Source organism: Grammomys surdaster, unplaced genomic scaffold (genome assembly GCF_004785775.1).
Source record: "Grammomys surdaster isolate TR1022 unplaced genomic scaffold, NIH_TR_1.0 1164, whole genome shotgun sequence".
Lineage (NCBI taxonomy): Eukaryota > Metazoa > Chordata > Mammalia > Rodentia > Muridae > Grammomys > Grammomys surdaster.
In genome coordinates, this window is record NW_021605583.1 from 2220437 (window position 1) to 2234718 (window position 14282).

The window sequence follows — 14282 nt, forward strand, 5'->3', positions numbered from 1 at the left end:
TCTGAAGACAGCTACAGTGTATTCATATATAATAAATAAATAAATCTTTAAAAAAAAAAAAAAAAAAAAAAAGTAAACTAAAGAAGAGACTGGGCTAATGTGAGTACAGCCAACCCTCCACATCCATTGGCCCTCTCACAGTGTGTTCAATTAACCTTTGAGACAAAAATTTTATCTGTGCCATATGTTTGCGTGTGAAGACATTGTGTACTCTAAATAATACAGTAGGTTGGCTGTGTTAGTTTCCTGTTGCTGTGATAGAGCACCATGACTAAAAGCAACTGACAGAAGAATGTGTAGTTCAGTCAGGGGTTAAGTCAGAGGGCTAAGAGGTCATCTGAGGAGGGAGGAATAGCAGTGTACCACAGGCAGCAGCAGAGCGCCAAGAGGAGAGATCCTCAGTGCCAAGCATGTCGCCAGCCCCCAGTGACTTACTTCCTCTAAGAGGGCTGTACTTCTCAACCTCCCCAGTCAGTGCCATCCACCAGAGATAAGTGTTCAAATGTTTTAGCCATAGGGACATTCTCATTCAAACCACTACAGCATTTAATTTACTTAGTTGGTCCTTAGTGGGACCACTGAACATTAGTTTCTAAAAGAGGAATTGTTAACAAGGTGGTATGGGGAGTAAGCACAGTGAAATAATAAAATAGAAATGTCCAATTGTCTCAGTAGAAGGCCCCCCCAAAAAAATGCAGCCAAGGGAAGGAGATGGAACTGGGAAAGCGACTTTCAAGATCTCCAACTTTATTCCAAAAATAGAAACAGCAACCTGAGTTCTGAATGATTTAATCCAGAGAAAGACAATCGTGTCCTTTAAAGAGCCAGATGGAACATATTTTAGGAGGAATGAGTTAAAAGAAAGAAAATGAATGCTTCTATTCAAAGAGCCTTGTGGGATTTGGTTTGAATTAGAGCTGTCAATATAGGCACGTATCTTCCAAATAGACCGACAGACTTAGGCTTGTACCTATGCAAGGGTTTGCACACAAATGTGTTCCCAAGTTCTCATCTTTGAGTGTCTCTATGATAACAGTATCCAGTGTCCAGGTCTTGATTTCAAAACTCTCCAATAAAGAGAATCAAGATTCCTTGGAGAAGCATTTGGTTCACTCTGGAACTTGGGACATGAGAAGCCTGGAGCACCTTACAGGACTTAGGAATTACTTAAAAAAAAGAAAAGAACCAGGGGTCAGGTAAAAAATGGCACAGAAACCTAACCTGTGAAAATTCTAAGTTATTAAAGTTGAAACAGTGCAAGACACGAAGTGGGGGAGCATTGGTGGTCGGATACAGCCAAAATAAGCTTTAAAACCTGTCAGTCTGTTCTGATGAAAATAAACAAATACATCGTAGCATGACAGAGGAGGAGCAGTTGACTACCGCAGGAGGACTCTAAGAAATAGTCAGAGTAAAGAGGATGCAGAATGGCTGGGTAATAGTAATCACCGTAACTAAGATCTGTTGAGTCTGAGGCTGGTTCAGCAGTCAAGATCATGTACCATGGAAGAGGTCCTGGGTTTGGTTCCCAGAACCATATTGGGTGCTTCCCAACTGCCTGCAACTCCAGCTGCAGGGAGATTCAATTCCTTGCCTGGTTTCCATGAGCATTTGCCCTCCAGTGCATGTACCCACACTCAGGCACTCATAACTGTGTATGCTTGGAAATAATAAACCTTTTTTAAAAAAGTGATTGTGATGAATTCTAAGAACAGTGGGTCCAGGTTCAAGAAGAAACAAGGACGTCATTCTACCAGTATATTTTCAACTTTCAAAATGGAAAAATGTTATTTTCCAATGGGTGAGATCTCACCATGCCTCATGAATCACGATTAACTTTATCAGAACATCAGGCTATGTCCTTTTTCCAGCCTGCTGACCTGGGAAGGGCATGCCGCTTCTGGGATATTCATGAGAAAAATAACCACGTCAGTGTACTCAGGGAGACCTAAGGTAGAAGTTTGACAGACATTCTACAAAACATCTGGCACCGTCTTCCAAAATGTATGAACTATCACGAATATGCTTCACTCTTAAAGTTTTGTACTACATTTAATTGGTGGGGGAGGGGAAATCACTATGGTGTGCCTATGTTGGTCAGAGGACAACCTCCAGGACTTGGTTCTCTACTGCCACCATGTGCGACCTGGGTATCAAACTCAGGTCATCAGGCGAGCACCTTTTGACCCACTGACTCATCTTATGGGTGATTTTCCAAAATAAACGATCATGAAAATGATCATGACAAATGGCTGTCAGAGTGAAGGAGGGGAAGGAAACTTGACAAACGCAGCATAAATCGGACTGGATGTGGGGATAGAAAAGGGACATTCGTGGAAAAGTGTATGAAATCAGAATTAAGTTTGTAGTTTGGTTGATAGCTGCTGACACATCAGTATTATACTTATGATTTGAACATTGCTGTTTGAACAGGTGTTACTGCTGTCTGAAACTGTATGAGGGATGGGTGAGCACCCTGTACACTAACTCTACAACTTCTCTGTAATTCCAAAATTGTTTGGATGGTGACTGTCCCTAAGGCACATTCGTTAAAAGTTTGGTCCCCAAGATGGTTTGACTGGTAATTCTTGAAGCCTTGGTGAGAGTTGGAGTCTTGGATTATTATTGTCATGACAAGAAATCTAACTTTAAAAGAATATTTTGGGTCTGGGAAATGGTTGAGGGTCAAAGCGTTTGTCATGAAAGTGTGAAAGCCAGAGTTGAAAACCTCAGACCCCCATGTCAATGCTGGGTGGGTGTTGGTGGCACATCTGTAAATTTTTGGGCTCAAAGAGCAGCTACTAGGAATGGCTAGAGCAGGCTGGCCACCAAACTAGCCATCTCAGTGAGCTCTGGGTTTGATAGAGAGACCTTGTCTCAATGAGTAAGTTGGAAGAGCAATAGAATAGTGGAGACATCAGCATTGGTCCTCAGATGTATGCCCACACATAAATGCACTTACATGCATGTATTAAAAAAGGAAGGATTAAAAACAAAATTATTTACTTGGGCTCATGGTTTCAGTCCAAGGGGTTGGTTGGTGTCTTAGGATTTTACTGTGGTGAACAGACATCTTGACCAAGGCAACTCTTATAAAAGCAACATTTAATTGGGGCTGGCTCACAGGGTCAGAGGTTCAGTCCATATCACCAAGGTGGAAGCATGACAGCGTCCAGGCAGGCATGGTGTAGGCTGAGCTGAGAGTTCTACATCTTTATCTGAAGGCTGCTAGCAGAATACTGGCTTCCAGGAAGCTAGGATGAGGGTCTCAAAGCCCACACCCACAGTGATACACCTACTCCAACAGGACCACACCTACTCCAACAGAGCCACACTTTCTAATAGTGCCACTCCCTGAGCTGATCGTATACAAACCATCACAGCTGGCCCCATTGACTTGGGAGTATGGATGAGGCTGGGCATCACAGAGGCAAGATGGCACAATAGGGGAAGCTGCTTATCTCACAATGGCCAGGAAACAGAGAGAAAGACAAAGAGAGAAGAGAGCAGGGGAAAGCTATCCCTTTAAAACCATGTCTCACCTCCTTGCTAACTAGGTCCTGCTTCCTCATCCCCCACTTCCTGATAAGGTCATCTATTAGTGAATTGTTGGATTGTAGTGTGCACATGGGTCCTGTTGGGTTGAATTGTGGGTCCCATGTCTGTCACCCCAAGTGGCTAGGGCCGTGGCTCAGAGAGGCAGAGCCCAGGAAGTTGACTGTGTTCGCTCCACGCTGAGTGGACATCAGGCTGTGTGAAGCCGCAGGACTCCGCTCATGGGTGAGAGAACACAGTCTAAGGTCCCATAGGGGCTAGAGCTCTTGGGTTGGAGGTTCCTGGGCCAAAAGGTGGCTGGGAACTGGTTGGTTTTCAGGCTCTTGGGCTCTCTGGGGCCACTGGGATGCCTGCTGCATCTGGAGGGAATGAGAGTTCTTGGTCACGGCTGGCTAGGCATGCTTGCTTGGGTTGCTGGGACTCTGTGGCTGAGAGGTTGTCAGCTGGAGATTAGACCTTGGGTAGGTAGTTGAAAACCTTCTCCACTGTTCCCCACAGTGAGTCCCAAAGAAGAGAAATAGGCTATGGTCTTATTGTCAATGGCGGAAAATGGATGAAACTACACCCCCGGCATTTTCAGGGCAGGCCTGAGGCTAAATACCTTTTGCAAGGAGGAGGGTCTGGAAAGGAATGTTTAACTGGCTATGCCCTCTGATCTTTAGGTACCTCATGAATATGGAGATCTGCCTTGAGGCTCCGTAGCCTGTAGTCACATCCTCTACCAGTGGAGAAGTTGCTACTTGATTGAAAGGCACGGATTTATGGAGGGCTGCAGCATGGTGAAATGCCTGACTTCCCTTGCAGGGAACTCTGCAGAGAACCCAGCAGGGTCTCTGCTGATTTCTAGCCAGTGCTCGACCAGAAACCAGGCTGTCCTTTCAGGGCCCTACAGTGGATCAAGACACAAGTGGAGGTAGGACCCTTATGATCCAATCACCTCCCCAAAGCTCCAACTCAATCGCTTGCTCTCTCTCTCTCTCTCTCTCTCTCTCTCTCTCTCTCTCTCTCTCTCTCTCCCTCTCTCTCTCTTGAATTTAGAGACAGGGTTTTTCTATGTAGACCTGGCTGCCGTAGAATTCACTCTATAGACTAGGCTGGCTGGAAATCAGAGATTAAAGGCATGCACCACTGCCACCCAGCTTAGCAGCAAGCATTTAATATTTGAGTTTTGTAATCAAATCCTAAGAGGCCTTGTAGGTCTGTAGATCATGGGAGGAACATCCTTTAAGGAAACTGAGAGAGCTCAGTTTCTTCTTGTTACTTCTTTGATGACCTGAGGTGTCACACCCTCTCTGCCAACGCTATCTGTATCCCCACCTGCCAAAAGCACTAGATTTTCCTGATCATCAGCTAGAATCTCCTAACCATTAGCCCAAATGATCCTTTTCTTTTTATAAGCTAATAATGGCAGATATTTTGTAATAGTGATAGGAAGCTGGTTAACACAGTCATTTGAATGTTAGAATGCGTTTTAAAAAATCTTTATCAAATGGAAAAAAATAACAGCTCTATGCAAAGACTTCACGTCATCTACCAAATAGCTTACAGAAATTATGTCATTTCCACGCATACTGGTGGTGCCATATGTATCAACTCGAGTTGCTATCCATACACGGATATGATCCCATGAGTCTATATGTGGATATTATCCTATTGTCTAAGCTTTTCATTCTGTTCCATCTATATTCTGTTTTCTACCAATAAGTCTCATAAAAGTTGGTTTAATTTCATTATTTTAAAGCATGGCACTTTCTTTTCAGTACTGTGAGTCAAACATAGACCCTCATAAATGCTAGGCAAGCCTTCAATCAAGAAGATATATCTTCAGCCTTATTTAAAAAAAAAAAGTGTAGCCCAGACTGGCTTCAAACTCATAATATTACCAAGGAGGCTGGCTTTCAGATATATATATATATATATATCCACTTTCCTACTGATAACTCCAAGTTACTACCTACTAATTTCTATGTTTCCTCTTGACCCAACTGAGCAGCCTTCTGGGCCACGTTCTCTTGGCCCTTTCCACATGGCAGCTCTTCTTGCTTCTCTCTTGTGTGTTCTTTTCTATCCCACGGCCACTTTTGTTTTTCCCCTTCTGCCTCGTGTCCTCAAGCCTGGGAAACTTAAACCCTGCCTATGTCTTTTCTCCCCACCTTTTGGCTGCTGGCATCTTTATTTACCAGTCAGAATTAACTGGTGATAAAGTCTCTCAGTGTCTAACATGTGGACTCTCTTGTCTTTGTGGCAAACAATTCTGGGGGATGCAAATTATCATTAAAATAAAACATCAGGCCAACGTACTACACTGATCTACTTGCCTTCGCCTCCCAAATGCTGGAATTGCAGGCATGCACCATCACACCTGCCTCTGGATATCTTATCTTCTAAGGCAAAGAACTTTTTATAAAAAGAGATGTATTTTTATTTTTTAAATTCATGTGTGTCTGCAACGGTGTCAGTACTGGCAGTTGGGGGTGGATGACAAGAGGATTCTGGGAGTTTGCCAGCCATCCAGTAGAGCTGAAACAGCAAACTTTATGTTCAGTGAGAAACTGTGTCTCAAAAGAAAGTGAGGTATGGAAAGTGATAGAGGGAGACAGCTAATGGGAACTCGTGTCCTGCAAACACCATGCACAAGTGCAGGCACCTGAATACACACACACACACACACACACACACACACACACAGACACACCCACAGAGAGAGACACACAGAGAGACTGACACACATGAATAGATATACATGTACACACAGACAAGACACATGTCCACACACACATGAAGAAAGACATACTCACAGTGAGAGACAGAGACAGAGATGGATAGACACACACATGCACACACACACACACACAGATAGGGACACACACACACAAGTACACACAGACACACTCTCACACACACAAAGACAGAGGTAGACAGACACACATGACCACACACAGAGATAGGGAGACACACACATGCACACACACACACACACACACATACACATACTCACAGAGAGAAAGAGAGAGAGACAGAGATGGAAACACATGCACACACACACAGATAGAGACACACACACACATGCACACACAGACACAGACAGAGACAGATAGACAGAGACAGACAGACAGAGAAAGAGATAGAGAGAAATCCCTAATAGTGACATCATTAGAGCATCAATTGCTACCTTGCCATAAAAAAGTGGACAAAATTTACGTCATCGTTCATTACTAACAAGAGAGAGTTTGGTGGCACGAGCCACCATCAGAGCCCCCAAAGGTAAAAAAGAAACCCAACCAATACAAACGAATGAGGCAAATCTCAACTTTATTCTGTTATCACTACCCACGAGGACACTATTGCCATTTTTTTTTTCCGATGGCACTTCATTGTATGGGACAGTCTGGTGCATTCTGGGATGTTCACTGTTCTTTGCCTCTTGCAAAGAACTCCCATAGGAAGCCATAGTCTTTACAGCAATCTCTAAGGTTTCCAGATCTCACCTAGTCTAGATGATGAGACTGCAAGAGGAAACGGCCTTTCATAAAACTGTTTCTGTGGAGGCGTGGAAGAGTCGCTTGAGGTAATTATGCATATAAGGGGATGAGAGTGGGGAGATGCAGGTCAAAACGGGTGTTCTGAGCACTGAAGAATCTTCAGAGCCATAAACTCACTACAAATGGCAGAGGCTAAAGCTTGGGATTTGTACTATTCCCTTTCAGAGACATTACCACAAAAATAATCTAAAGCTGTGTGTGATGTGTGTGTGTGTGTGATACAACCTCTGAGAATCACTGTGTAAGAAAGGGGAAAGGTGACAGGCCATACAGAGCAGCATCAAGTCTGAGCATCATTGCAGGGTGCTACAGCAGAAGCAGAAAATGTAAGGGGGAGCAGGTGTTCAGAGGAAAAAGCTAATGGAGTTATCTAAATCTGAAAGTCAATTAGTGAGCTAGAAAGTTAGATTAAAGAGCTCGGGAAGAACCCAAGGGAAGTAGAGTTGAGAGACTATGAATGGTCAGCCATAAGGTATGGAACGGAGGAATAAAAACATCAGCATTTACCTAATCTATACTTTAAAAGTATTTATTTATTTAAATTTTATGTGTATGGCTGCTTGCCTGCAATGTGTATGTACCCTGTGAGTGCAGTACCTGTGGAGGCCAGAAGAGGGCATTGGACCTCCTGAAACTGAACCAGATTACTGACTTACTGACTATAGTGAATCACCGTGAAAATGCTGGGAATTGAACCCAAGTCCTCTACAAGAGCTTTTAATAGTTGAACCATCTCTCCAGCCCTCAGTATCTATAGCAAATAGAAATCCCAGCAAAGTAAGAGGGAGAAAAAAAACTCTCAAAGAAACAAAGAGCAATTCATTATCTTCAAGTACACACGAAGACGAAAAGTCGCCCAAATACCATACAGAGTCACAAAGGAAATCTAGTCCCAACTTGCAAATTCCTCATCTAAATGTAAATAAGAATGAAAATGTAAAGTATTTGGCAGTGAATAATGATGAAAGCACGTTATACTGAGCCTTGAACATGCCACTAGATCATGTCGCTAAGGAAATACGTATATGTAAATGCAGTTACTAAGTAGCAATGTAACTAAATGATTCTGACTCTCGCAGCACATGCACTAAAACGGGCAGGAGATGGAAGATTTGCATGGCCTCAGTGCCAGGAAGAAGATCAAATAAACTAGTTACTCAAGTCAAGGGCAGCATGAGGCACAGTGAGCCTGAGGAAAAAGGAAAGGAGGTCATGAAACTATCAAGATATCAATACCAGTTACAACAGTAAGAAACAGGGAGACTGGTCAACACAACACAAGCTGATTCTTAGAGAAAAGTAGGGGGGAGGAAGTGAGCAATTTTCAAGTAAAGTTGAGAATTAAATAATTATGCAATTAATTTGGGGGTGTAAAAAAGTGCCTATCACACATAATGTAGGAAGTTTTTTTGTTTGTTTGTTTGTTTTTTAAATCATGAGGGAAAATTGGAATAACTTTATGTCAGCAATTTGCATAGTTTGACGGTTTGGATATAGCTTTTGAGGCATAGCCTTACAAAATTGATTGGAGGAGAAATAAAAAGGACCAAATTAAAACAACAGCAACAACAGTAGTTATTCTGTGCCTGGGGAGCTCCCTCCAGAGTGCAGCCATGAAGGGAGCATGAGGAACTCCTACAGTATAGAAGCCTGGGCTCCACTACAGCCAGGTGATCAACCCTGATTGGGCAGGGAGGGCAGAAAGATGGGGACTGAAGGGGAACTGGAGGGGGAGGGGCCTCTCTCCCTGGGGGACTGACTGAGCATGGGGAGGGAAGGAGCCTCTCTTCCTGGAACTATTAAGTCTCCTTTCAGAATATGTCAAGGCTTTAAAATTTTTATAACTTATTTTTAATTTTTACTTTATTTACACATACGTTATTATGTTTCTTTCTATTTTCCCTTCAGATCCCCTGCATATGTATTACAGATCCCAGTTAAGTGTTTTTATGGAATTCCTGAGTGTGTAAATGAATGGGTCTCTGTCTATATCTGTTTCTTAGGCCTTCTCTTGGTCTCTTTCCTTCTGTTTGCTTGCTTTGTCCTGTTACAGTGTGCTAGTTTTTATTATACCATCTTATTATATTGTATTATATTACGTTATATTATACTATTATCCCTTAGAATTTTTTTAGGACTATAGCGGAAAGCGTCCTTGCCCTCTTGTGCAGCTCTTATTACTTCCTGTGGCCATAACCATATCCAAGGAGCCGCCCTATGATCTCACTGAGCAAAAGAGAAATGTGTGTGTGTGTGTGTGTGTGTGTGTGTGTGCGTGTTGGGGTCATCCTTAAAGTTCTTCAAGGAGTGGTGACTTCAGCAGCCACTGAAATCATACATATGGCTCTTGTTAAGACGTTTAAGCAGTTGTTGCCTTGTGAAGTCCACACTCATACTCAGGTGCTAACCTAAATACATCTGTTAACAATCATGCTGAGGTCTGTGTCAAGCTCTTCCGAAAGAGATATTTTATTTTTAGTTATGTGCACCACGTGCTGATGCCCTCTGAGGACAGGGGTTTGGATCCCCGTGGAGCTGGAGTTATGGGGTGGTTGTGTCTCACCTGTCCTGGATGCTAGTAAAGAAACGAAGGTTCCTCTGTGAGAACCATGTATGCTCTCTACCACAGAGCCATCTCTCCAGCCCCTGGAAGTCCAACTCTGGGTCATACTGACTGGTCCTGGAGTTCTTTTCTGCAGTATACTCAAGACTCAAGAATCCCGTAGTTACTGAGAGGAGGTCTCTGGAGAGACTTCCTATGTTTGGCTGTGTCTCCAGCTATTGCTCCTGGGGCCTCTGACAAGCACCAGAGGATTAAATCACAGCTGTTTGCCTCCCAATACAATGTAAGGAAAATGGCTTTTTACTTCTCTGGTATTCTTCCTTTGAGCCTACAAAGCCAGGGTAATGAAGGGAGAAGCACCAGACAAATCCCTCAGAGGAACGAATGGTCTGAGTAAAATACATGACCAATGCTTTTCAAAAGTAGCCACTGAGGAGTAAACTCACCTGATGGCTCTTCCCTCTCTCTGCTTCCTGGCTGTCATATGTGAACCGTTCTTCTTTGCCACACTCTCTCTGCCATGATGGATTCAAATCTCTGAGCTATGAGCAGACACAGACCCCATCTCCCTTAAGGAGTATGTCTGTCTGTCAGCCATCTTGTCATAGTGATTGGAAACACATTTCCAAGAGATGCCCTCCACTGTTTTATGCCCATGCTTATTCATGGTACTGAAGTTAAACATTTACCTGGTTGATACCTCTAGTGAGTGGTGTAAATCCCAGTGCCACCACCAACTGCTTGAAACCTTTTCTTGGTTGCAACCATAAAACTGCAATTTTCTAGGACTCTCCCCGGAAGTCCTGTCTGCAGGGAAAGGACTTCTGCTACTGCAACTCCTTGTACAAACCTAGTGGTTCCCTGTTCCACCTTGTCAGACTAACCCTACTCAAGACATCTCTGAACCACCTTATGTATCTCTCTTATAGAGACAGGTGGAGAGAGGGTTTCCTAGCAACCTCTTGAGACGAGTCACCAGAATGGCTTCTGTGGCTAATAGCCTTTCAGAAGAAGAGCCTGGGTGCAGTCTTATTTTCCCCAACTCTCCTCCGGGAAACACATACTGCCACTTGGATGGGTCTTTCTCTCAGCGCTGAAGCCTATATTAAAATCCCCTCAATAACATTTCCAACTCTGCTTCACTTTATTCCTTTTGTCCCAAGATTCTTTTTCAATGTCTAAGATGTGAATGCTAGTTTGGCCTGAGTTGAGGGCCCTGAAAATCTAGGGAAGATCCTCAGTTTGCGGCACTGTGCAGCCACATTCCTGTTCCCTGACCACTGGCCAAGCTACCTAAAGTTCCCACCCACTTAAAGGAACCCGGGCTTTGTGCTTTCTTTTCTCCCTTCTTTCTTTTGCTTTTCTTTTAACCATTTCTATTTCTTTCGTGTTCACTGCTCTATTTAAGGCTGTTTATTTCTCCTTAACTGAATTGTGGCACTATCTGTTATTTTTCAGAAAAGTTGTTTTGTCTACCTGTTTAAACTTTGCTGGTTAATAAGTTCATAATGTCCTGGTCCCCTCTCTCTTCCACACACCCTCTGTCTGTGCCTTCTTCCATCCCCACATCTTTCTTTTTCCCAACTAGCCTTTAAGAGTTTTACAGTGGACCTAATTTAAGCGTTGTCAACCACCTGCTCCATGTACAAAACACATCTGGTCTTTGTCCCCTGACTCCAGACACATTGTTCCTAAGGGTAAGACATGAGTGCTATCTGTTACTCATACGAAACTGTTTGGTCACATTTAAGCTCACACTGAGAGACTGACCTAGTATGGGGCCTCAACAGTGCCAAAAACATGATTAGAAAATAACAACATTCTATCACATTCTGTAGAGGGTCGGTGTAACAAAGAGTAAAGGATAGAAACCCTCTAACATTGAAATACAGGAGCAAATGGGTTGGCTAAGGGCCCTGTGTTCTGGAAAGATATCACTTCTAGAAGTGTCTCAGGAGGCATGGGTGACCCTCCTCCTAATCCCTCCCCCCGAGTGTGACTGCATTTGCCTATTTGTCTTTGCATCATTTATAATAAACCAGTAATAGTAACTTAGATGCTTACCCGAGTGCTGCAAGTTGTCCAGTGAAATCACCACGTTCAGTACAAAGCACAACTTTCATTTCAAAGGGAACCCGAGGCCGGTTGTGCTTGAGCCAATTATGAATGATGGTGATCCAGGGAGGCAGAGTCAAGCTGTCCTGAATAATGTGTTCCAATGTGGGAAAGGTTTGTATAAAGTCTTTAATAGTTTCAGAGTAAGAGCAAGTCACAAATGAAAATTCTTTAGATATCTCAGTAGCAATGCTGGGTAGGAAGGAAACAGCAGACCGCAGGACACTCCTTTTGCATTTTCAGATGCTATCTGATAAGAAGTTTTCAGTTTCTGATGGAAGCCTGTGTTCTGCTTAGTTAATACATCCCAGAGACGTTTTTTACCTGATAATCAGATCAGGGCAAACGGACAAGCTGCTCTAAGATAATTTTGGCTCTGGATTTACAACATTCCAACTTGTAATCAAAATGGAGTTCTAATCAGTCACTCGGCCCAGCAGATCTTTACATGTAGATATGACTTACCCCGCCCCCCCACCCCCACCCCCACCCCCACCTCCACCCCCACCCCCAGAAACTTTAGTTGACACAAAGATGAAGAGAGGGAGTTTGGGCAGCTCAGTGTTCAACACTTAATCCACATGGGATGGCTGTGTGCATTTGCAACTGTGGTGACAAGTGTTGGCCACCATATGACATGGAACCTTTCTCCCCTACCACTCCGTCTCTTTTCTTTCATTTTTTGACATAGCGTCTCATGTGTGGGTGTTTGCATGTACGGCAGTGCGCCATGTGCATGCAGTCCCTGTGGCAGCCAGAAGAGGGTGTCAGGACCTCTGAGAATAGAGGTAACTGACCGTGAGCTGCCCTGTCGGAGCTGGAATCAAACCCGTGTCTTCTGGAAGAGCAGCCAGTGCTCTTCAACACGGAGCCAGCTCCCTGGAATCTATTTCATTTTTACAAAGACTTCCTTGAGAATTTCATACATGAGTATGATATTTGCATTATTTTCACCTTTTCTTTCTCTTCCAACTCCTCCCATGTCTCCTGATTCCCTCTCCTACTCATGACTGCTCATTTAATTATTGTTTTTTACACACACATACACACGCACACATATACACTCACAGATATACACACACTCACACACTCAAACATACACATACACTCGCACACATACACACTCACAAATACACACACTCACACATACCTACACACAAGACACACATTCTCACACACATACCTGCACATACACACTCCTATATACTCACACATACCTACACACTTGAACACACAAGACACACACTCTCCTACACACATACCTACACACACACTCTCTCAGACATGTACACACACACACACACTCACACACACTTTCACACAAACACAAATACACACACACACAAATACTCATACACACTCACGAACATCTATACACATACACACATACACACAAATACGCACTCACACACTCTCACTTGCACACACATTTACACTCACACACTCACTCTCTCACACACACACTCTCTCACTTACACTCTCTCTCACACACATACACACACACTAACACACACACGCACACACGCCCGCCTTACAGCTTTCTGAGACTGTTTAGGGTTGCTCCTATGTGTCTGTATTGACCACTTGGAACTGGAAAACCTATCCAGGGCTCTTCCCTAGAGAAGACCAATTCCTTCTAATGCAACTATTAATTAATCACCTGCAGCTACTCATCTGCAGGGAGGGCCTTGTAACATTCCCCCCATCTGCACTGGCAGGGAACTGGTCTTATTTAGGTGGTCGTAGTTTTGAGGGGAGTCATTCTGGAAGTTAGCTTCACCCTGGGGAGAGGGAGCAGATGGTATGTGGCAAAAGAGTTAACTCGCTGGCTGCCCAGAAGGATGGAAATGAATGCAGGGAAGAATCACTCCACATTTGTGACTGTACGTGGGCCAGTGCCGTCACACCTTTGTGCTCTGGAATGCCTGTGCTTGGACAGTAAAGAGCGTCCCTTTAGCTTATCTCATTCTGTGACGGTGCCAATCACCAGCCACTTTTCAGCAGAAGCCTGAAATCCAGATGGTTATGTAAAACTTGATTTTTATTTATTTATTTTTTTTTAAAGACAGAATTTTACTTTTGTAGTCCAGAAGTTGTTTACTTCTTGTTGTTCTGGAACTTGTTATGTAGCCTAGGCTTGACTCTAACACATGAAGATTCTCCCTGCCTCAGCCTACTAGTGGTGAGATTATAGCTTTGACCCAGCAATTTTTTGGTTCTGAATTTTCAATGCTCTTGAACGTCTTGAGCAAACAAAGATGACAGGGAGGAGCATATGCTGCTGTGGCCCTCCTGATTGGATGCCTCCTAGTGCCCCAGTCTCTGTTGTATTGCTTCAAAGAGACACCATGAGTCTTGCAGAAGAAAGAACTTAATTGGGGGTTTGCTTAGAGTTCCAGATGTTTAGTCCATTATTATCATTGTGGGGAGCATAGTGGCACACATGTGCTGGCAGAGAGAGAGAGAGAGAGAGAGAGAGAGAGAGAGAGAGAGAGAGAGAGAGAGAG

General features: G+C 43.6%; 1 protein-coding gene across 1 annotated transcript in view; it reads left to right on the forward strand.

Moving 5' to 3' along the window:
• Positions 1–14282, forward strand: part of LOC114635029 (NXPE family member 2) — an 83135-nt gene that overhangs the window by 29947 nt on the left and 38906 nt on the right. The window contains exon 3 of the mRNA XM_028783645.1: positions 4218–4468. Coding sequence (XP_028639478.1) covers positions 4317–4468 — 152 coding nt within the window. The 5' untranslated portion in view covers positions 4218–4316. The remainder of the gene's footprint in view (positions 1–4217; positions 4469–14282) is intronic.